This window comes from Dermacentor variabilis, chromosome 1 (genome assembly GCF_050947875.1).
Source record: "Dermacentor variabilis isolate Ectoservices chromosome 1, ASM5094787v1, whole genome shotgun sequence".
NCBI classification, from domain to species: Eukaryota; Metazoa; Arthropoda; class Arachnida; order Ixodida; family Ixodidae; genus Dermacentor; species Dermacentor variabilis.
The window spans coordinates 60,955,507-60,980,381 of record NC_134568.1 but is presented as its reverse complement, the minus strand read 5'-3'; the positions used below and the strand labels follow the sequence as shown (position 1 = coordinate 60,980,381).

The window sequence follows — 24,875 nt, the reverse complement described above, 5'->3', positions numbered from 1 at the left end:
GGCCTCGACACTTTGGAAGAGACCTTTGGGGCCACCAGCCCGGAGGTCGATGGCCCCTTCTGCTGGAGTGGCAAAGCAGCGCTTGCTGCAGCCGCCAAGGGGGCAGATGGCGTCACCGCCAGCTCATTGCGTGTGGGCCGGCAAGCCGCCGAAAGCCATAGTGGCACCGCCCCCTGACGCACCACTTCGGCAAAGATGTTTGCTGGCAGGTATGACACCCACCTTGCAAACCTCCTTAAATGTTATATTTTCCTTTACTTTGATTTATCATCATCATCATCATCATCATCATCATCATCATCAGCCTGGTTACGTCCACTGCAGGGCAAAGGCCTCTCCCATACTTCTCCAACTACCCCGGTCATGTACTAAATGTGGCCATGTTGTCCCTGCAAACTTCTTAATCTCATCCGCCCCCCTAACTTTCTGCCGCCCTCTGCTACGCTTTCCTTCCCTTGGAATCCATTCCGTAACTCTTAATGACCATCGGTTATCTTCCCTCCTCATTACGTGTCCTGCCCATGCCCCCCCCCTCCCCATTTCTTTTTCTTGAATTCAACTAAGATATCATTAACTCGCGTTTGTTCCCTCACCCCAATCTGCTCTTTTCTTATCCCTTAACGTTACACCTATCATTCTTCTTTCCATAGCTCGTTGCGTCGTCCTCAATTTAAGTAGAACCCTTTTCGTAAGCCTCCAGGTTTCTGCCCCGTACGTGAGTACTGGTAAGACACAGCTGTTGTAAACTTTTCTCTTGAGGGATAATGGCAATCTGCTGTTCATGATCTGAGAATGCCTGCCAAACCCAACCCAGCCCATTCTTATTCTTCCAGCGCCTCACTACCTATCGCAAACTGCTGTTCTCTTCCGAGACTGTTAAACATTACTTTAGTTTTCTGCAGATTAATTTTTAGACCCACCCTTCGGCTTTGCCTCTCCAGGTCAGTGAGCATGCATTGCAGTTGGTCCCCTGAGTTACTAAGCAAGGCAATATCATCAGGGAATCGCAAGTTACTAAGGTATTCTCCATTAACTCTTATCCCCAATTCTTCCCAATCCAGGTCTCTGAATACCTCCTGTAAACATGCTGTGAATAGCATTGGGGAAATCGCATCTCCCTGCCTGACGCCTTTCTTTATTGGGATTTTGTTGCTTTCTTTATGGACGACTACGGTGGCTGTGGAGCCGCCATAGATATCTTTCAGTATTTTTACATACGGCTAGTCTACACCCTGATTCCGCAATGCCTCCATGACTGCTGAGGTTTCTCGTAATCAGTGAAAGCTATATACAAAGGTTGGTTATATTCCGCACATTTTTCTATCATCTGATTGATAGTGTGAATATGGTCTATTGTTGAGTAGCCTTTACGGAATCCTGCCTGGTCCTTTGGTTGACGGAAGTCTAAGGTGTTCCTGATTCTATTTGCAATTACCTTAGTAAATACTTTGTAGGCAACGGACAGTAAGCTGATCGGTCTGTAATTTTTCAAGTCTTTGGCGTCCCCTTTCTTATGGATTAGGATTATGTTAGCGTTTTTCCAAGATTCCGGTACGCTCGAAGTCATGAGGCATTGCGTATACAGGGTGGCCAGTTTTTCTAGAACAATCTGCCCACCATCCTTCAACAAATCTGCTGTTACCTGATCCTCCCCAGCTGCCTTCCCCCTTTGCATAGCTCCCAAGACTTTCTTTACTTGTTCCGGCGTTACCTATGGGATTTCGAATTCCTCTAGACTATTCTCTCTTCCATAATCGTCGTGGGTACCACTGGTACTGTATAAATCTCTATAAAACTCCTCAGCCACTTGAACTATCTCATCCATATTAGTAACGATATTGCCGGCTTTGTCTCTTAACGTATGCATCTGATTCTTGCCAATTCCTAGTTTCTTCTTCACTGCTTTTAGGCTTCCTCCGTTCCTTAGAGCATGTTCAATTCTATCCACATTATACTTGCTTATGTCAGTTGTCTTACGCTCGTTGATTACCTTGGAAAGTTCTGCCAGTTCTATTCTAGCTGTAGGTTTAGAGGCTTTCATACATTGGCGTTTCTTGATCAGATCTTTCTTCTCCTGCGATAGCTTACTGGCATCCTGTCTAACGGAGTTACCACCGACTTCTATTGCACACTCCTTAATGATGCCCACAACATTGTCATTCATTGCTTCAACACTAAGGTCCTCTTCCTGAGTTAAAGCCAAATACCTGTTCTGTAGCTTGATCTGGAATTCCTCTATTTTCCCTCTTACCGCTAACTCATTTATCGGCTTCTTATGTACCAGTTTCTTCCGTTCCCTCCTCAGGTCTAGGCTAATTCGAGTTCTTACCATCCTATGGTCACTGCAGCGCACCTTGCTGAGCACATCCACATCTTGTATGATACCAGGGTTAGTGCAGAGTATGGTCTATTCCATTTCTAGTCTCGCCGTTCGGGCTCCTCCACGTCCACTTTCGGCTATCCCGCTTGCGGAAGAAGTTATTCATTATCCGCATATTATTCTGTTCCACAAACTCTACTAATAGCTCTCCCCTGCTATTCCTAGTGCCCATGCCATATTCCCCCACTGCCTTGTCTCCAGCCTGCTTCTTGCCTACCTTGGCATTGAAGTCGCCCATCAGTATAGTGTATTCTGTCTTGACTTTACCTATCGCCGATTCCACATCTTCATAGAAGCTTTCGACTTCCTGGTCACCATGACTGGATGTAGGGGCGTAGACTTGTACAACCTTCATTTTGTACCTCTTATTAAGTTTCACAACAAGACCTGCCACCCTCTCGTTAATGCTATAGAATTGCTGTATGTTACCAGCTATATTCTTATTAATCAGGAATCCGACTCCTAGTTTTCGTCTCTCCGCTAAACCCCGGTAGCACAGGACGTGCCCGCTTTTTAGCACTGTATATGCTTCTTTTGGCCTCCTAACTTTGATTGTGACGGTTTAATTAATTTTTTTCCAGGACAGGCAGGACCGCGAGTAAGCAGCATGCTCGCCATCACAGTTGACACAGTGGGCTTCTTCGATTTTGCACTTCTGGCTACCCGCGGGCTGCCAGAGACAGCCAGAGCGTCTTTGTTTTTCTCAGGTTGCTCTGCCCACCGCACTACGCACTTGTGCCGGGCATTCGTTTTGCTCGGGCTGGACGGTTCTGGCTGCCCGCGGGCTGGGAGAGCCTGCCAGGACGATTTTGGTCTGGCTGCTCTCTGGAAGTCCTCTGGCTAGCAGACGACTAAAAGAGGTGATGGGCACTCGCCGTCATCTTTGCGGGGGACTTCACGGATTGCAACACAGGCACTTGAGCACTTAAATTTACCTCGCTCAGCCAACTGTCTACGGTGATCTTCGGATTTCCTTACTTCTAGCATTATCTATTTCGGTGCTAATGCTCCGTTCAGCATTGTGAAGCAGTGCGATACGAGCAGTAGTGAACCATTTGAAGCTTTTGTGTGTGTGTCCCCTGAAGGCTTCTTCGCGGCGGTGATCAGCGCACCACGCTCTCATGTGTGCATGTTATCTGCATCGTGTTCCACGCAAGTTGTAGACACTCTTTCACACATTCTGGTACATTTCGGGTTCATCTTTCTCTGGTGGCGTTCCTTTTCACATATCTCGCGTATGTATGCGGAGATATCTTCTTTTCCGGCAGTTAACGAAGGCTTTGCAGCTAGCCAATGTTCACTTCGTCTCTCCGTTGTAGGCTTGGGTGGCAGCTCGAAACCGATATGTGTCCGAACCGCAGGCCGTTGATCTAAGAATGCACTGACTGAGTAATAGGCACACGTACATTACACACAGATACATTGGCTTATTGCTCTCATGATCGCGACCAATGTTGTTTTTCGTGTGAAATGTTTCGCTGGTCACAGGCGGCATGCATTTTCATGCGCCAGCTGCATCCTCAGTTCCTTAGGGTCAAAATGAGAAGCACCATCAGCCACAACAAACTTTTTGAAATCGAAGCCCAAGCAGATCAGCACGAAATTTTATGTGTATGAGGTGTACCCGATATCCTGCTTTTTCATGTCTTGTGAAGTGATGACACAATGCCAACTCATCAATGTCGCCGGTGGGCAACGTGATCACTGCGATCCTCGAGCCATCGCTTTCGAGTATACAATCATGCGCGATTTCGCATCTTGTCATTGGAGGTGTTGGAGGCCATCTGTAGCGCTGCGAAAGGTGAGGTTGGCCCAGTGCGTGTCCTGCGCACTGCGAGATCATTCTCACCGTCTTTCCAGCTTGATCAGAGTGGATGACGTAAAAGCGGGGAAACTTGTTCGTTCGGTTGCCCGAAAATAAAAAAACTTCGGTGCACCCTCGTTTACGAGGGCGATCAGGAAGCGGGGGAAAAGAAATTTCCATGAATAAACAAAAATATTCTGCAACAGTGCCAACCACCCACCACAGAGATCAAGGGTGGAAAGTGGCAAAGCTTGCATCCAAGTCTGCACGAGGGCACTCGTACGCCGACACTATAACCAAAAATGGTGTACCCAAGGTTGGATAGCCACACAAGGTTAACCCTTGCTGCCAAGGAGAAAAGAAGTAAATGGAAGAGAGAAGAAGACAGGAAAGACCAAAAAGTGGGAGAGACAATATTTCAGGAAAGAGAGACAGGAAAAGGCGACTGCTGGTTTCCTCCAGGTGGGTCAGTCTGGAGGTGCAGACTATGTGAAGCAGAGGCTAAAGAGGTGTGTTGCCTTTGCTGGAGGGCCTTAAAGGTCCAAACAGCCGGCATTGGCTCAACCCCTAGGATCCCCCTTTCCGAGACACGACTAATTCGCAGACGGCTATACATGGGAGGGTCCAACACTCATGTGCTCGTGTACGGTGTCACAAGGCACTAAACAGCTGCTGACGCAGATGCCCCTGCAGGGGGGTTCAGACAAATTGTGTAGTCGAATAGGGTACAGCTAAAGTTAATCATGCACACCACAATTTGTGTCAAGTCTCACATGAAGAGAGCTACAGACTATTACAAGTTACCCTTTTCTATAGCCATGCATTTTCTCCTCAACTCGTTCGCCGAGTGATCGTGGCTAAGCACCACCTTCACTGGCTCTGCGTCATGATGGCACGTCGTGTCGTCTACTTCTAGTTCTCTAGGTGCAAGTGCGCAAGGCCTCTCTAACCTCTCCGCCAGCTGCTTGGCAGTCGACCCCAAGCGAGAGCTATCGAAGAAGCGTGCATTGCAAGAATTCTGTCGCAGCACGGAATGTGTCATGTTATTCGGGCAACCACAGGCGAGCTGGGTATTTTGACGGATGGGCGGAGGCATAAACTCGAGCTGATGAAGGAACTTTAGTGTAGACGTATACGAGCGGCTTGATTGCCCTGCACGGTCCAGCCACCTGTTGGCACGGTGCTTAACCAGCCAAACAAAGAGCTAATATTGCTCTAACCAAGTGTAAAACATTTTAAACATCTACAAAAACATGTTAACGATTAGGCTCCCGTGAAAAATTTACACCAGCAGCAAAGAAGAATACACTTCATTCCTGCTACTATGTTTGGTTGAGCTCAGTGCCACCAGGCGGCTGTACCGTGCAGACCCTTCACATCTGCACTTTTTTTCATTTCGTGAAACGGCACGGTCAAATGGCCAGGCCCTGTCCCCTTGTGCTTGTGTTTACCCGAATACCGGACTCGCGAAACGCTACTGCGTTAGTAATCTTCCGGTGTAAAGTGACAGCCACAAACACGCAAATCCTGGCGCCGATCGGATAGCGGCAGCCCGATGCGCTGCAGCCAGTCCGCTCGTCTGCTGCCTTGCAGGGGGACACGATGCCACAGCTTGACATATTGCCAGTCACTACGTTTGCAGTCCACAACGAACCAAGTCAAATCGTAGTGCTCGCGAAAAGAATGAGACCGGCTCTGACCGCGGGGCTCTCGTCAAAATGGAGCACGTTGTAGCAGAAGCAGACGACGCTTGCTGTGTGCCGAAAGTGCTTAAGTGTAGTGCGAAATCGTTCTTGTGCATGGTCTTTCTGTTACTTTCTTTTTATACAAACAAATTAACTAACATTCCAACTATTACAAACATTTGTTCACCATAAAGGTGGAAAAATTATCGATGAGGCACCCTGAGCAGCCAATCGTATAGCTCGCCCTACTGACGTCAATAGGGTGATTTATGTCATATGGGTAGGGGCGGCTGAAAATTCCGCCGAGCAGAGTGCTGCGATCGGCAGCGATGTACATTTTTAAAACCTTATAATAAATTACACGCTTTACACGGAGCACTTACATGAGTCAAGTAATGATCAGAAGGACCTAATCTAACTACTCAGTACGTGTGTACAAAATTGTCAAAATCGTTTCAGGGTTTTAAAGGGAGCATGCCATGTCCCGTGACAATTGGCCCTTCTAACTTTTGGTATGCTTAACCGCGTAGCACTGCTGTATAGGGCGAAGCTGACGTTTGGAAACCGACATACAGGCACCAAGCTTTCCGCGCTCCGAAGCCATTGGCGAGGATTACAAAGGCGGAGCCGGCTCCATTGCTTACAGCGGCGAATTGCTTCAATTAAAAACACGGCACCGAACAGCAAGAAGCTTAGTAGCGAACATCAAAGTAGCTAGGCCTAGCGTTGCCGCGGTGTGGTTACGACTGCCAGTGGATCTGCGTGCGAGAGCGCCGGCTCGAGGCGGCAAGATAATCAAAATGGCGGCGGTGGTGGCTTCGATTAATAGTTTCAGACCTGCGGTCATGGCAAAAAGTCCGGAAACCCGGACGGCGAAGATGTTTTGCGTCGGAAATTTCATAAGTTTTTATACATTAACTCTATGGGGCACACGACGGTGCCGCGAAGGCATCGGAATTATCGGGCATGTCCGAAAAATTGGGGTTCGGAAAATGGGTCGTTGACTTTCAGGACACCCGTCACTAACAGAAGTAATCGATGATGCGCGCCTGCACATGCCTGCGCACAAATATATATATATATATATATAAATTTTCTTGGCGCGCGGCGTTGAGGAGTCTCTCTCTATGGCGGGGTCAGAGGAATGCTGGTCAAATGCAGCACCGCGTGATTTGGTGCGCTGCTGAGAGCATTGTTGGAGCGCAGCTATGTTCTAATTAACTGTCGCAAATGTTTGCGCGTTCGAATTACCGGGCGTTTTCGTTCATTGGAATGCACATAACTTTGATGAGACCACAGCGTCAATTTGAATAAACAGAAAGTTCGAATTGAGCGTGTTCGAATTAACGAGATTCGATTGTAATGCAATAATCAAACTTTGTCACAGTAGAACAACTTTAAATACCGACTTCACTCTTGTATGCACAAATACATGTCACACACTATCAAAATGAAAAGGGAAATGTCAAGCAAACTGTAGTTTACCTGAATTTTCCTGTACAGGACTGCTACATTCTCATCATCAAAGGGAAGGCATCCACATAGCAGTGCATACAGCAGCACTCCCATGCTCCAAATATCCACCTTTAAAGAAGGATCAAACCGACACAAAGAAGCAAATCAGAAACCAATAGCACAATGTGAGGATAAAGAACTATTCTCTTTAGCACAATTATTACATTCTCTTTATTGTATTATTCTCTTTAGCACAATGAACTACGGATTAATCGTTTGAGGTAATACATATCTATGTCATTTGTCTTCAGTTCAGCATATACAAAATCGAGCAATCCGTATCATCACCCACAGTTCACCACGCTCTAATGTTATCAGCCTGCTTGAGCAGTACAAAATTCTATGTATAAAAAGATTATTCAACTACAATTTAGCAATAATGTTTTATAAATTGCTTGATTCCCAGCTGACCTTTCAATATATTCAAAGCAGCTCCCTTAGAAATACAAACCCTACTAGGTTCGCTTCTAATTATAATTTTCTGTTACCATCAGTTCGTACTAACTATGGTAAAAAACATCCACATTCGCTACCATTACACTTTGGAATCGTTTGCCTGCTTCGCTTAAAATACTAGCTACATTTCAGCGTTTCAAAGCCTCGCTAAAAGATTTTTTGCTAACCTCTGATAATTTTTCCGAATAAATATTTGTATTTTCATAGTTACCTAACTAATAAGTATCACCCATACTTTTTTTTTTTTTTACAGTGTTCACATTGCGGCACATTTTTTTATCCCTCTTTGTTCGTTTTTCTTTTTTGTGCTTTTTGCCTTTAACAAATGTAGAAATCTTGTCACTCCTGTTGTTACATCTGTTACACTATATCGATTAGAGTATAGTTTATTTGGTTTTTCTTTTTTTTTCTTTTCGTTATCATTTGATTTTCTTGCAACTAATATATTATGCTATCCACTGTTATGCTGCCAACTATGTCACAATTCTGTTGTAGTTACTAACCGAGGGTCCCGTTTTCAGTATCATTACTTTGGGACCCTCGTCTGTATATTACATTTATGTACCTATGTTTTTTCGTATGAATAAACATCAACTTCAACACTTCTGTGTGATCAATCGAACAGCACAATAGAAGAGGAATAAGCTGCTACAGCTTCCCACATGCAATGGAATTTAAATGTACAGGCATCGTTACCAGTTTGGTCAACCAGGAAAAACAGTGGTTTAGATTAAAGGTTTTGGGACAGTCACGTGAAGGACAGAGCAGAAGGAGCATAGTCACAAGGTATACTGCATGGCACGGTGGCCCATCATGAGATGTGTACCTCGGAATTCTCAATGATGCCTGCATATGGTGCATGTATTAAATGCAGCGTTGCAAGGCTACTTCATGAAACCTAATGTATTTATTTAAAGGACTACTAAATTTCGATAGAAATTTCACTGCAGATATTTATGACACAAACTAAACTTGGTCTCATGTAAGAAATAAAATAAATTGTGATTTTAATGTGCCCGAACTGCACAGCATGTAATGAGGGACTCCTCAGTGGAGAGCTCCAAATTAATTTTGACCATCAGGAGCTCTTTAATGTGTACCCAAAGCACGATACATGAGCATTTTGGCATTAGGTCTCCATCAGAATTCAGCCACAGCAGCTGGGAATAGAACCCACGGCCCCAAGGAGCACAATGCCATAGCCACTGGGACAACAAAGCAGAGGTCCTAAAAGAAATGAAGTCAAAATTAGTTTTAGGCAGGATGACGTAGTAACAAAGTTCATCCATTTTAGCACTGACCAGTACGCCTGATGGCAAGCAGTGATGATGTCAAGCCTACAGAGGCTGCCCAGAGACAAGGCCCATCAGGCTGCCCATTGCCATTGGCAGATATCAGCTGTTTCAACAACTTGCTCATATTTTATTTCTTCCTTCTGCGCCTTCTGTGTTCCATCCACTCACATTACCTTTGTAACATAGCATGCCAAACACTAAACGCAGCATGGAATGCCGAGAAAGTACCGTGTTCAAGAATGTGGCAACAGCCCCATCGGACAAGAAACACCGTGCCATTCCTCTGAGAAGGACAAGAAACTGTACAATAAAGGGATCTGAGCTGTACGGCGATCGCATCCAAAATGGTACTTGTTTGGTTAGTTCAAGAAAGATGTATTCCAATCACATGTATTCTTTAGGGATGCATCGAAGTGACAGTCAGTGCAAATAGATTCAGGCTACTTTCATAGCAGTTGAGAGCAGCACGACAGGCACTGGCCATCACTGCACAGGTGGCTTGGTTAAGGATAAATGCTAAAGTTATTTTCAGCAGCAAAGGCTAGATACTACACTTCTAATTTCATGAGAGAAGCGTGATGTGAAAGTGGCATTTGCAAGCAGACACTGCTTGTTCACATGCCTTCCAGGTTTACACAATGTAATGTCCACTACTCGACCACAGTAATGCATACTGAACAAAGCTAAAAAGCAAAAACAAAAAACAGCAATCCACTCAAAAATAAGCAAAATGGTGACTATATCATTAGTTATTCTCAACCTTCTTTTGAAGATGTAATGTCAGTGGGTCATTCAGCATTGAGATTGTTATTGTGTTCTTCCTTAGGTAAACTGCCACAGCAATGTTCATTTCAAGCTTAACATGTGCTCATAGTTTCCTCAAGCAGCCATTTATTTCCAAGTTTCACAGGCAAGGTGGGATCACTCAACCTGGTCTTGCTAACCTGGCTCTGTTTACACTAGTACAAGTGCTGTAGCATGCATTGAATTCACCTATGGCCACGTTCAACTGATTCCCAGCAATCTCCTACAGTGAAATCAACGACACAGACTACTTAAGATCGGACGCAGAGGAAGCCTGCCTGAGTAACATTTGGCCACTCGCCAGAACAATATTGTAGGCTGGAACAAGAAACATGTAAGTGAAGCGTCTGTCACAAACTGCAAACAAACATGAATGATGCACAAGGCTTGCCCATGTAAATGCCACAAAGTGACAACAGTTGTAGCGGCCACAAAATTATAACTAGAGCACTGCACGGGCCTGATTTTTCGGCCTGGACCTGCTTTATGAAGCCCGATCCCAGCTCGGGCGTACATTTATTTATTTATTTACAATACCTTAAATACCCCTGCTGGAGGGATTTCACATGAGGGGTGAGCGAGCATACAAATTAGCAGAAACACGATACCACTGCAGTAAGCACTGAAATAAGTTGAAATGAAATGAAATAGCAACATAGAAAAACGTGAAGACTACAACACTTTGCACATCCACAGGTTAAGAAACAGGAATACACAAAAAAATATGAAAACTTATCAAATATGACAATCGACAAGTGTTCAACGAAATTTAAAAGAAAGTGTCAGTAACATTTCTCTAGGTAGGCAACACGTAAGTAAAAACAGGCAGACATCTCGATAAACATATTAAGATGTCGACAAAAACACGTTTAAAAGGACACTACAGACAATATGAGCAGATGACGCAATCGGGCAATTCAATGGCGACCTAAAATGCGCAGGATCATCATGAATAATGACGCTGACTGGAAGATTTTTTCCATCGATGGCTGTTTGAAAAAAGAAGGAATGAAGATGAGCAGTTCTCTGAGCATGTGGCGGGTAAACTGCTTTATGGTGGCTGATACGGCTTGGAAGCCTGTATGCTGGTTTGATAAGCGTGTTGTCAGGAGGGAGGGTATGGTACAGCTTATGATAAAGCCAAAGTCTGAATGTTTTGCGGTGCCTATCTAGTTTGGGAAGATTAGCCTTTAATTTTAACTGTGCGACACTTGTATGATATGAGTAGTCAGAAAACAAGAATCTGGCTGCACGATATTGTACCGACTCGAGTGTCTTGCTAAGGTTGTGTTGATGAGGGTCGCAGATCGCGCATGCACATTCCAACTTAGGTCTTACAAGAGATTGATATGCTAATAACTTAACGGAGGGCGGAGAAAGTGCGATATTACATCGTAGATAGCCAAGGGTGCGGTTAGCTTTGTTTGTGATGTGCCTGACATGACCTAGCCCAGCCGGGGCCTGTGGTTCCAAACCCGGGCCCAGACGTTTATTTCTAAGATTAGCCAGGGCTGGTGTGTGTATGACCAGGCCCGGGCAGGGGCATGCGGAAGGAAATTTGTTGATGATCATTATTATTGGTGCCTTGCCCTTTGTAGTGGGTGATCAGATGGAAAATCTGGTGTGTTCATCCACTGAAATTTTGCTTTACCAGGGGCGGTAGATTAGCGGTTAAGCTGTTGCGCTGCTAAGCTATAGGACGCGGGTTTAACTTCAGGCAGCTGCATTTCAAAGGGGGCGAAGTGCAAAAAACACCTGCACACTTAGACTTAATTGAATGTTACAGAACTTCAGGTGGTCGAAATCCGGTCCCCACTATGGTGCGCCTCATAATCACATCGTGGTTTTGGCACATAATACGCCAGAATATAAATGAAATATTCGCTTATGTGATGCATGTGAAGTCATTAGTTCAATAAAGTATAGTGACAATAAAACATTAAAAAACATGAAAACAAAACTAACATGAAGAAGTGGATAGAAACAAATCCAGGGCATTCTCTTTAATGCTCTTGTTTACACTTCACGTTGTAAACAATAATGATTACAAAAATTCTTAAAAGAGGCTCTTCATTAATAATTGGTTGCAGCAAGCACAAGCAGATGAAATGTAAATCATTCATATTCTAACTTCGACATGAAAACATAATCACAACGCACAATATAAATGATATAATCAAGCTGCCACACATTATGCTTCAGGCTATTCCAGATAAAAGGTTGCTCCCTTTCTTATGAAATAAAGATAGAAAATACACTTAAAATAACATGCAGTGATAGAAGAAGACTGCATCTGAAAACGATGCCCCAAGAATAGGACAGTACAAAGGCCAGCAAAAGGCAATAATCTATATATTCTTGTGCAAAAACAGCAGGTTGCCCAGACTCTACGGCTTCAAGCAGGTCTTCCTTTCTTGGAGTATGTAGCCAGCTGCACTAAAAATTGCGTTTGCTTAGAGATAGTAAAACCTCGTTAAACCATACCCACTTAAACAGTAGCTTCATTTTAAAAGTAGTAAAGTAAAATCCCTGACTCAGCGGCCATTGAACATAATGCGTATTGTATATGCATAAACTGTGCCAGCTTATTGCGTACGTATTGGTTAACACATAGTGTATCCACTTTTCGTCGCGCAATCACAGCGATGTGTCGTCCTCATCAGGCGGGCAGCTCGTCAGAACAACAAGCCTCAGAGATCAGAACAATGGCCTCCAAGCACCCTGTGCGTTTGCGCGGGAAAACACATTTCGACGTCATGTAAGCAAGGACTCGCGTCATGTCGAAGCTCGGAAAAAAGCACCGGGTATTCAGCATAGAAGAAAAATTGGATATCGTTCGTGCTATCGAACATGGCACAAAGAAGTCGGCGCTGCACATGACAGGCATCTACTGTTGACTATGGTGTGTGGAATTTGGAATGTGAAGCAGTTGTTTGGCAGCGCTGCTGCGACTCCGGGAAGATGTTGGCTACGAGGTTCGGCTTTTTGCCATCGTTGCCTCTGTTGTTGCCGAAGTGTTGCCTAACGACAGTGATGAGGAAAACATGGAAAGCAACAGCACGAGCGATGCAGGCCTAACAGTACCAGAAGATACATGCTACATCAGCGTCATGAATGCAATCGTCCTGGCAAGAACGGCACCATGAAATGAAAAAGGCGCCCCGCGACTTCTGCAGAGCTGTCACGCCTACGCACGGAGAATATGCAATGCCAACATGAAATCTGCCATGCGAGTATTTGCCGAAAAAAAGGGGCTCGCTGAAAAGGTGGCTAGCAGCTTCAGCAAGTTTGAGGCCGCTGTCGTCGCTGCTAGGCCGCCACGGCATAAAAAAAAAATGAAACTAGCAGACTTTTGTCGGGCGAAGTGAATAAATACTGCAGGCTTTTTGCCCTCTCATCGCACTCTCTGACTTCCATTTTTGACAGTGGACGATCTCATGCTATTTCAATTAAGCAGTACTACCGTTTAGTACGTACTTTTTCCAAGCTCCAACCAACTACAGTTTAACGAGGTTTCACTGCATGTGTCAGCCTCACCTTCTCGGGGTCTAATCAGCGACAGTGTAGAAGCAATAAAAGACTGAAATCTTCGTTTTCTTTTATGTGAACACCAGTGATCTAACCCATTGCCTGAGGTGTGACTGTTCCGATGGTCCGCATGCATTTATGTTGATCGTACGATTTGGTTCTATGAGGAAACTGGGCATATGAATTCACAAATTCCCACAAACACTTCTTGCATTGGCGCTAGAACTTCGATATTATCATATGATGCAAGTTTCACTCACTTTCGGTGACCTGCTGTCTGACTTATTTGAAGAGATGTTTGGAAGTAACTTGAGATCATGGTATTGTAGTCCTCATGAGACACCAGGGGCGGGGGCTTATGGGGCTTCAGCCTCCACCCCGCCCCCCTCCACCAAATTTTCTCGTGCTGGCATGCACCGCCGACCAAAAGAAACCTCCAGTGTCTGAAATCATTCTGGATTTTGTCTAGAATGTATTTTTCACGCTCGAAAACACATTTCGGCGCGAAGATTGTGAACTCTGCCTGAATGTTGTGGCAGTGCCCATGCACCTGGAGTCATAACGCAAAGAGCCCCATCCGAGCACAAAGTTTCAAGGACATTTTGATGGCGAGCAGGCTTGTCGCGGCACCTCGCGGAATCTACGGAGCGTATGGATTTCAATTCCGAAACATTATGGGTATTAAAGGGCCCCTGAAACGGTTTGGACAAATTTTGTAGACATGTAGGGTACAGTAAAGTTAATCATTCGCACCACAATTTCTGTGAAATGTCTCATATTAAGAGAGTTACGGATGATTACAAGTTACCCTCCTCCATAGTCATGCATTTTCTCCTCAACTCGTTCACTGAGTGATCGGGGCTAAGCTCTGCCTTCACTGGCTCTGCGTCATGGCGGCACGTTTTGTCGTCGACTTCCGGTTCTCTAGGAGCGAGCGCTCGAAGCCTCTCCAAACTCTCTGCCAGATGCTTGGCAGTCGACCCAAAGTGAGAGCTATCGAAGCAGCGTGCGTTGCGAGCATTCTGTTGCAGCACTGAACGTGTCTGGTATTCCAGTAACCACAGGCTAGCTGGGCATTTCGACGGAACGGTGGAGGCATAAACTCAAGCTGATGAAGGAACTTTAGCATAGACGTACATGAGCTGCCTCATCGGTCTCCACGGTCCAGCCACTCGTTGGCACAGAGCTTGACCAGCCAAACAAAGAGCTAATATTGCTCTAACCAAGTGTAAAACATTTTAAACATTTACAAAAGCTTTACACCAGCAGCAAAGAAGAATACATTTTGTTACTGCTACTGTGTGTGGTTGAGCTCTGTGCCATCAGGTGACTGCACTGTGCAGACAATTCACGTTTGCGCTATTCGTGTAAAACGACACGCAAGGGGACACAGCCAGGACCTGTCCCCTCACGCTTGCGTTTACCCTAATACCGGACTCGCGAAACGCTATTGTGTTAGTAATCTTCCGGTGTAAAGTGACGGCCGCAAACGCGCAAATCCTGGCGCCGATAGGATAGCGGCAGCCCGATGCGCTGCAGCCAGTCCACACGTCTGCTGCCTTGCAGGGGGACACGATGTCGCAGCTTGATGTATTGCCAGTCACTACGTTTGCAGTTCACAACGCAACAAAGTCAAGTCATAGTGCTCGCGAAAAGACCGAGACCGACTCTGACCACGGAGCTCTCGTCAAAATAGAGTGCATAACACAAGCAGATGACGCTTGCGGTGTGCTGGAAGTGCTTAAGTGTAGAGAGAAATTGCTCTTGTGCATTCTCTTTCTGTTACTTTCTTTTTATAGAAACAAATTAACTAACATTCTAACTATTACGAACATCGTTTGTTCGCCATAAAGGTGGAAAAATTATCGATGACGCGCCCTGGGCAGCCAATCGAGTAGCTCGCCCACATGACGTCAATTGGGTGATTTACGTTATATGGGTAGAGGCGGCTGAAAATTTCACTGAGCAGAGTGCTGCAATCCGCAGCTATGTACATTTTTAAAACCTTATAATAAATTACACACTTTACGCGGAGCACTTAGAGACGTGAATTAATGATCACAAGGACTTACTCTAACAACTCTGTACGTTTGTAGAAAATCGTCAAAATCATTTCAGGGTCTCTTTAAGATCACAAACTTTTCATACGAAAAGTGCACTGACATTTACAAAGTCGGGCTTTAGATTTTCATTTCGGGAACTTCGTGGGTTTACTGTTGTTATAAACATTTGACCCCAAAGATGCATTGACTTTTCTAAAGTCGTAAAAACCGGAACATACAAGACAAGCTAAATCAACACACTATCAGGCAAGTTATCAGGTCCGTTGAGACGAAGCGTTGTGGTGTTTCATTCGTGCCGTCATGTCACAGAAAATAATATCAAAATTTTTTTTTCACCTGCACCAAAGCATCCATGTCAAGACACTAAAGCCAGCAAAGGTAACTATGTTCTTATATTTTTCTACTTGGTTTTTTATTCGCAAGAACACATTGAGCCTCTTCATTTTTTTTGTTCTCACTACCCGCTGGCTGCCAGAGCCAGCCAGATGTCATGTGTTTTTCATGTGTTGCCCTGACAACCCCGTGGTGCACTTCGGTGTGTATTTTCGTTTTTCTCTGGCCGAGTGGATTTTGGCCTCAGAGTTTTGGACGCTTTTTGGCTAGCAGACGAGAAAATTAAACAATGGTCGTTCGTTGCCACCACTGTGGGGACTCGATGAATTGCAACGTGTTCGCTTGAGGGCATCACCTTCATTTCGATGTTATCGCAACCTCTCCGGAAAGACTTTAGTCACACCAGTGCAGGATAACGAGCAACATGCGTATTGTTCTCTGAAGACCAAGCGTCTCACATTTTCTTCGATATTCTTACGGCAGCCGTATTACGTGCCCAATGTAGGCATTCGATTGTGGCCAACATGCTTTCCTTTGCGCTTTTTCATTTCCATTCCCCCGCCCCACAAAAGAAAAGAAAGACATTGACGCGGCGCAACGACCTGTCGCACTTTTACAGAAAGTAATGGGCCACAGGAATCTTCAGTTGCAGGATACTCCTATTGTATTATTGGGATACCAATTATATGGACACTCAAAGGCGCATTCATGTCATCACCGTCGTGTTCTGTATGAAGTCCAAGGGCAATAACATCTCGTCACCGCTCGCCGCATGCTGTATGTGCAAGTGAAAGCGTAGGGGGAGGGGGGGGAGATGAGGTGAGCCGATGATGGTGAATCAGTCTAGTGTGTGCAACGGAGAAAAGCGGGGAGGAACCGCGCCGCCTTCCATCACACACGATGCATCGGGGGGAGCGGAGGGAGGGAAGGTGGGCCTTAGGATTCTGTGGTCTATCAATTTACAATTAAGCAACATGTTTATTTGCCTTGTTTGATGCATTATACAGGGTGTTTCAGCTAACTTTAGCCAGAGTTTAAAAATGTGCCGATGCACTCCAAGACGACGCGGCCAAATGCATGTTGCTAACTTATGTATGCAGTGCATCACACTGTTTTTTGTATTTTGTTTAATTAGATAAAATTAGATAATTAGTCAAGATTAATTGACCAACTTCTGAAGAAACGAAGCTAGGAAAAAAATTCCAATTAGAATGTTGCAGAGTGGCTTGCAAGACATCCGAATAAATAGTTTCTGTCTTACTATCTATTAAGTATTAGTGTTTGTCAGCTTACTGTGGATGCCCACGAAATACAAAAAAAAAACAACGGGACATGTCCGCTTGCGCGTCGCGATTGCACTGCTCCCAAGCGTTTCGCGCACAAACAGCCATAGGTGTGCTGCCGCTTAAATAGCGACGGGGCAGCGACGCAAGCATTGGCTGTTCGATTTAAGATAGCAACCGTTATCGCTTGCGCTGCGTAAAGCGACTGACGGATGTGGTGGTGGTAGTTCCAGACACCGATAAACAGACTATCGTGCATCGGCTGCTAAAGCGCAAGCAATTTCGTGATGCCTTTTTCCAACGAGGAAAAAGCAGACATGATCCTTGCCCTAGTAGCTGCATGCAGACAGTGACGGCAGGCTGCAAGAATATTTCAAAGCTGGTACCCCGGCACGCGACCAAACCCAATGACAATATTCAACACCTACAAGTCGCTGAAGCAAACCGGCAGCTTCAGAAGAAGGAGGCACAGAGCTTGTCATAAATAATGAGGTTCGCTCCAACGTTTTGTCTTTCATGGTGGCTAATCCACATGCTAGCATGCGCAGTGTGAGCGCACAGCTCGGTGTGTCCAACTCAAGTGCCTGGAGGAGAGTGTCCAAAAGAGACTCGACTTTGCGAATTGCATTTTGATTCCGGAGGAGCAGGATTCTGACTTTCTCATCAAGGTCCTCTGGACTGACAAGGCGAACTTTTACCGAAATTGTCAAGTAAATATCCACAACGCACACTATTGGAGTGAGCGAAATCCCCACTGGCTAGGAAGATCCCGCCAAGAATATCAGTGGATTTTTAACATTTGGTGCGGAACATGTGACAGCACAGTAATTGACCCAGTGTTCTTTAACAACACTCTGACCGGCAAGAGGTATGCAAGTGAGTTCCTCTGAGAGCCGGTTGAAGACTTCTGCTGCAACATGCCACTAGCCCGGCTTGACGCAATGTGGTATCAACACGACAGGGCCCCGACCCACAGCTGCAGTCAAGCACAAGCATGGCTTGATGTTACCTTCCCAGGGCAATAAATAGGGAGAAACAGGCCTGTCCTGTGGCTTGCAAGGTCACCCGACCTCAACCCTCTTGACTTTCCCTTGTGGGGTTATATTAAGGATGACATATATGGATGACGACGACACCAGAAGCCTTACAGGAGAAGATAACTGAAGTCTGCCACAGCACTTCACCGACAGTGCTCAAGGCAGCGACAGCAAGCCCTCTCAGAAGATCTCAGTGTTGTATCACTGCAGAAGATGACCTCTTCGAGCACTTGCGGTGAAAGCGCATAAAAAATAAACATAAATTCAGTGAAAGACTGCGTCCGGCCATTTAGGATACTCTTATTCTACCATTTTTAGCCTTCTGAAAACTGAGGTTTTTTTTGGGGATGTTGAATTTGCTTACAGCTATCGCGAAATGATGGAGGTGTTGCTTTCGGCAACACAAGCGATAACCGCTGTGTCTGCTTATCGCTATAACTAACTTTTGCGAGTGGAGTACATCGCTGGCGTAAATGGCACAGCCAACGCCTACATCGCTGCCTCGTCGCCTTTTAAGCGGCAGCGTGCCTATGGCTGTTTGTATGCAGAACGTTTGGGAGCAGTGCAATCACGTCGCGCAAGCGGGCATGTCACGTGGCGTTTTGTATTTCGCGGGCATCAGCAGTAAGCTGAAAAACACTAATACTTAATAGATAGAAATAGAGAAACTGTTTATTCGGATGTTTTGTAAACCGCTCTGTAAATTTCTAAGTGGGATTTCTTTCCTAGCTTCGTTACTTCAGAAGTTGGTTAATTAATCTTGACTAAAAATCTCATTAAGCTAAATACAAAAAATATCTTGACACACTATATACAAAAGTGAGCAATATGCATGTATTTGCTCGCGTCATCTTAGAGTGCATCGGCATATTTTTAAACTCTGGCTAAAGTTAGGTGAAACACCCTTTATACAGTGATTTTTGTTTAGATACGTACATTTATTGGAGACTTATATGTATATTTAAATATCTTGTTGCGAGGTTTTGTGGATACATGCAGTGAACTTTGTTTCCTGTGACACTTTTTCGGTCTTTATCAAGCTTTATCTTCGCATTTGTCTATTCCATTGTATCTTCGCATTTTGCAGAACTCCTGCTTTTTATATGCGATCTCTGTTGCGACTATAATTTCGGTGCAATTACAATACATGACCGGTGAAAGCTGCTCCTGTGCAATGCACTGGAACGAAGGACAGCGTCATTGAGATTTTCCCCTGGCCATTGCATATGTACAAAAATGTAAACAAAGTCCTTGAAAAATATTTGTCCTCAACTTGTTCATTTCACAGCCTTTAAATTTACCATATCAGCGATATGCACTGCTTTGCTGGTTTTGAACTGATATAGTTCTAAAGTTCGTGTCATATTTTCTTTACTTATTAAATAGACAAAAATCATGGAAGCATTGATATCAGTTATTTCTGGCACAATTTTTGGGACATGCAAATACATTCCTTTATGAAAAAACACATTTTACTAGTCTTGAAAGCGTGCAGTGTCCAAGAATTCGTTTGCAGCATCTTTGGCAATGGTAATGCAGTTTTTATTCATGCATTTGATCCCTCGACAAATTCTGTAAGGAGGAGGCCGAGCTCTAGCGTGAGCCCCCTCCCAAACTAAATTTCTGGTTACGCCACTGTGCGACGCATATTGTTACAGAAAAACCTTGTTAAGCTGTACCCACTCAAACAGTAGTTCTGCTTTAAAATTATAAAGTCAATCTCCGAATCAGCAGCCGTTGAACATAATGCGTTCTGCATCTGCATAAACCGTACCAGTTTATTGTGCATGTATCGGGTTAGCACACAGCGTTTAGACTTTTTGTCGTGTAATCACGGCGGAGCGTCATCCCCATTGGGCAGCCTAGCAGAACAACAAGCCTCAGAGATCAGAATGACATCATTTCGGCGCCGTGCGAGAGAGCGTTGTGGCCGTGGTTGTGGTGTCGCGCAAGCTAAGACTTGCGTCATGCCTAAGCTCAGATAAAACACCGAGTGCTCAGCAGAGAAGAAAAATTGGACATCGTTCGTGCTACTGATTGTGGCATAAAGAAATCAGCAGTGGCACGTGACAGGGATGTACCGTTGACTACGGTGTGTGGCATTCGGAATGCAAAGAACTTGCTTGGCAGCGCTACTGCAACCGCGAGAAGATGTCGGTTACGAGGTTCGACTTTTCGCCATCATTGACTCTATTCTTGCCGCAGTGTCACCTAACGACAGTGATGAGGACGACATGGAAAGCGACAGCACAGGCCATCCAGGCCTGGCAGTGGCAGAAGGTGTGCATTACGTGAGCCTCATGAATGCAATTGTCGCGACAAGAACAGCACGCCGGAATGAAAAAGGTGCCCCGCAACTTCTGCAGCGCTACCGCGCCCGTGCACGGCAACGCAAACGAGGAATCTGCCATGCGAGTGTTTGGCGAGAAGAGGGGGCTGGCTGAAAAGCTGGCTCACAGCTTTGAGTTTGAGGTCGCTGTCATCGCTGCTAGGCCACCGCAGCATGAAACGAAAATAAGACTTTTTGTTGCACGAAGTTAATTATTACTGCACGTTTTTGCCCTTTCATCGCGCTCTCTCCGAGTTCCGTTTTGACAGGTAAGTGGGCTATCTCGTGCTACTTCGGTTAACAGTACTAGCGTTTAATATGTACTTTTCCGACCTCCGGCCAACTACAGTTTAACAATGTTTCATTGTATTTGACTACACTCGGGAATGGATTAGGCAGACAGTCCAAAGCAAGGCATCCGTAGTTCTCAGTAAAATAAGTAAAATTATGGCATCCGCACTTCACAGTACAATAAGGGCCAGTAGCTGCGAGAGATTTGAAAGTGTCGTGTCTCCTAACGAAGTGCAGACACACGACACTTTCTGAATCCTGAAACACGACACTTTCGACAGATTCCGAAAATTGCAGAGACATTTAGTTAGGATGGGCTCTCTGCAGCAAGCAGTACGTGTTATGACAGGGTAGGTGAGCCTCAGGTGGGTGACTGGCCTCAGCAGTCTGGTGTTGAGCGATCGGGTAGTGAAAAGACGCTCACCCTATGTCCATAATTATCCGCCAGCTTCGTTCTTGAAGCCTTTCATGTGCGTCACTTCACCCCCGTCCTCGTATCCATAACCTCACTCCCCTTCTTAAAATTCTTTTCTGTTAGTTACTGTTGCACTCAACATTCACGAGGTTGTTAAAAGGTACAGTGGCCCCTAACATTCCTATATTTCTGTTTCTGCATGGACTTCGAGGCCATCCATCGACCTGCCTTCCCACCTGTTTGTTGTGGCAGTTTTTTAGCTTTCCTGGCCCAGCACCCCCATCCTGAATATATTTTGCTGTGCATAAATCAGCGTTCTGTAGGTCTTTCTTTCTTGCCCTGTTTTCATTCTGAACAGCTGCTCAAGCTCTTCTCAAGTTTATTAACATAATAGAAGTCAAATACAAGGGAAAGAAAAAGAAGGGGGGGGGGGATGCTTAGTATGAGTTTCCTAGACAAGCAAGTCAATATTTTCGAAATGCTTTTCTTCCGCGCAGCGTGGTGGACAATTTGGTCAAGTACCAGAAATGAGAAGCTTTTCAAAGACAAAGGCCTGGTGGGGAGCGACAATGCCCCCAAATTCTATGCATGCGCTCGTCCTATCTATAACTGTGTGCAAAATTTTTAGCGCTGATCCCCCCCTCTCAACAGTCACAGTTAACATGATCTGGAACGAGGTAGAGGCATGCCATGAATGAGGCCTCAATATTCTGTGCATGGAAGAGTATCACCACCATGATACCTCCCTCCCCACCTCTGCTAACCCTCACCTTGCGTTTATATTGAAGGTTTCCCTTTCATCCATGTTGCTCTTTCAGAGCCCACCTCCTGAAACTTTCCGTTTCTGAAAAGGGGGGTAAGTTTCAATCTTCCCCCTCCTGGTTGCAAGTCATAATAAATGCCCACCTTGATAATATTACTTATGGTCAACTTGATAGTTTTCTTACTAAGTTTGACAACCTATAACTTTGGTTCAAAATGGCCTAAAGCAACGATTTATAGCTTAGAACACACTATGAACATTCAGAATTGATTTCGTGTGCTGAACGTTGCCGTGCAAGTTGCTGTTAATTAGCTAATTAGGCACTAAACAAAGACTATCCTGTTTTGGATATCATAAAAAGTATTTATCATGGAAAAAAATTGCATTCTTTAAATCAGCTGGTAAAAATACATGAACCATGCTAATTTCATTCAAATTGTTTAAAAAATGACAATGTGTTTTGAAGTGCCTCATCTCTTTTTAACATGCACCCAATGCACAGACACGAGCATTCTTGTATCCCCCCATCGAAATGCGGCCGCTGTGGCCAGGATTTGATCCCACGCCTTTGGACTTAGCAGCGCAATGCCAAAGCCACTGTGCCACCACCACAATAAAGCACAGGGGAAAAAAAATGAAGCGTAAACTGCTTAAAGCCAAAATGCAATTGATGGGCTCTCACCATGGACCCAATATACTCTTGGCCCATGACTAACTCAGGCGCAGCATACGCAGGGCTCCCACAGCATGTCTCCAAGCTTGTAGCCATTCCCCCCTGTGATGATAAAGAAGCAAAATGTGCTCTTTTCAGGAAGCCCACAAAATTCAGGAACAGCTAAATACAACCAGTATCATGACAGTTATAGATAAGCATGCACTGGTCTTGAGACACCTTTTTCCCTATGTAAATTGTTCAGGCTAGGAGTGTGCAAATACATTTAAACCTTGATATAGCAAACTTCAATATAATGAAATTCTCGATATAACAGTTAAAACTTGTCCATAGAATACAATGTATTTTGATCCCAATATGACTAAGTGCATTTATATACAATTTCAATAGAACAAAATTACCCCCCACAGGAATAACACTGGGGCAATAAATGAAAACTGGTGTGGCTGCAGATGGTCAAATGGTTGAATAACATGTGGTTGCTGAATTCAAGAATGCACCTCGCGAATCGTGCACCACGTGACAGAGAGCTGCCGCCGATGCAGAGCAGCATCTGATAAATGCAAGTAACAGTACTAGTACTAAACACAAGACTCTCTCTCTATGATGTTCCATATAATGTCCAATTATGATAAGACCCTCTCATGTCCCACACAACGTGCACTGTAGGTGCGAGGAAAAGTGTGAGGGAGAGCCAAGGAGAATGGTGGCTTGATGGGTGCCTTCCTCTAGTGCATTCTCAAGACGAGGGGATTAGGTGAGCATGCATCTCTTCCTCTAGCTTGGATGTGGATGGCTGTCGGCACAGCTCAGCGCATACGAGAACCGCACATCCTGTCTTGGAGGTAATCTGCAGCAGGTGCAAAGACTAACTGGGTGAGCCTAGATAGCTGGTGGGTCCACGTGTGCAGTCTTATTGTGCACATAGTGCTGGAGATTGCGTAAGGTTTAAGGAAGCATTTTTCAGTGAAGGATATTTTCCCACTCTCGCCATGTTTGTATCTTTTAAAAACAATGTACAGTACCATGGGGCAATGCACTTCTCTCCCTCAACCAACACAACAATCTAAATGCATGTGGTCATGTGCTGTTCCCTTGTTTCATTGCTATCATTGTCATGGCACACTAGACAACTGAAACCACTTGTCATTTACAAGCACTTTAGTTGGCTGGATGTCTAGTTCAGAACAGATCTCAGCATGCATGTATCACATATAGAAAATAAGCTATTCTTTTTTATCAACCACACTCCATGCAAACTTTATACCGTTAAACCAGTTAAAGCTTGATATAGCGAAGTCTGTAAAATCAGTAATTTGCTTCGTTACATCAAATTTCATTCTAATGAAATTTGGCCTTTTATGCAAATAAGTACAGGTGCCGATCGATTTTCCTTATACGGAAAGGGGCCACAGAATTTTCCAAATTATTGGGCAATAGAAAAAAGCAAATGCGAATGAGAAAACAATTCATTTGGATACATTTGGGAGTCGGCGAAAAATGATACGGTTTCATGCCATGTTTGTCAACGATACCTTCTCGGCGGTATGAATTAAACGAAGCCAGCCACACTTTCGCATGCACTCTGCCTCTGCGGCTGATAGCGTCGCCTGCACTGGGAGAAGCTATCAGGAAAAGCGTCAGCAGGAGTAAGCGAATGCTTCGTCTGCCTCTCACTCCAATGGGTCACCGAAACTCGAGATTATGCAACCTCCGATACTAAACGCGTGCTAAGACAGCTTACATGATGCCACGCCGTCTCGGCAGACCCACTCTTTGCAAGCGCGGCAGATTACCCCTAAAGCAGGGAGTGCAGCTGCATATGCGCTCAGTCGCGCTTACACCGATGTGTGCCAACTTTTGCCCCGCCTCATCGCGCGCGCGCTTGATTGCCTTATTGCAAGCTCGCTCCGTTCCCCTTCTTTCCCTTTCCTGGCATGGGGAGGCGGCACTCGTCAAGCCACCATCTTTTTTTGTCTCACCCTCACAAACTTTCACTCACACCTGAAGCACAAAGTGTGCAGCGCGCCATACGATCTTATTGCACTTGGCATTTATACCGAACATGATGTGGTGCCATTTCGGCGGTCGCTTTTGTTGCGCGCCGCGCGATTTGAGAGGTGCATTTGCGAGTAGCCGCTTGTAATTTAATCATTCGACCATCTGCATCTGCAGAAGTTTCCATTTATTGTCTCGGCATTCCTTCGAGGCAGCAGTGAAA

General features: G+C 45.0%; 1 protein-coding gene across 1 annotated transcript in view; it reads right to left on the bottom strand.

Annotated features, from left to right (window-relative positions):
* The window catches only part of LOC142578563 (maternal embryonic leucine zipper kinase-like), a 164,955-nt gene that overhangs the window by 128,520 nt on the left and 11,560 nt on the right, over window positions 1-24,875 (bottom strand). The window contains exons 6-7 of the mRNA XM_075687946.1: window positions 22,664-22,756; window positions 7,355-7,453 (exon numbers count right to left, since the gene is read on the bottom strand). Of these exons, the coding sequence (XP_075544061.1) occupies window positions 7,355-7,453; window positions 22,664-22,756 (192 nt within the window). The remainder of the gene's footprint in view (window positions 1-7,354; window positions 7,454-22,663; window positions 22,757-24,875) is intronic.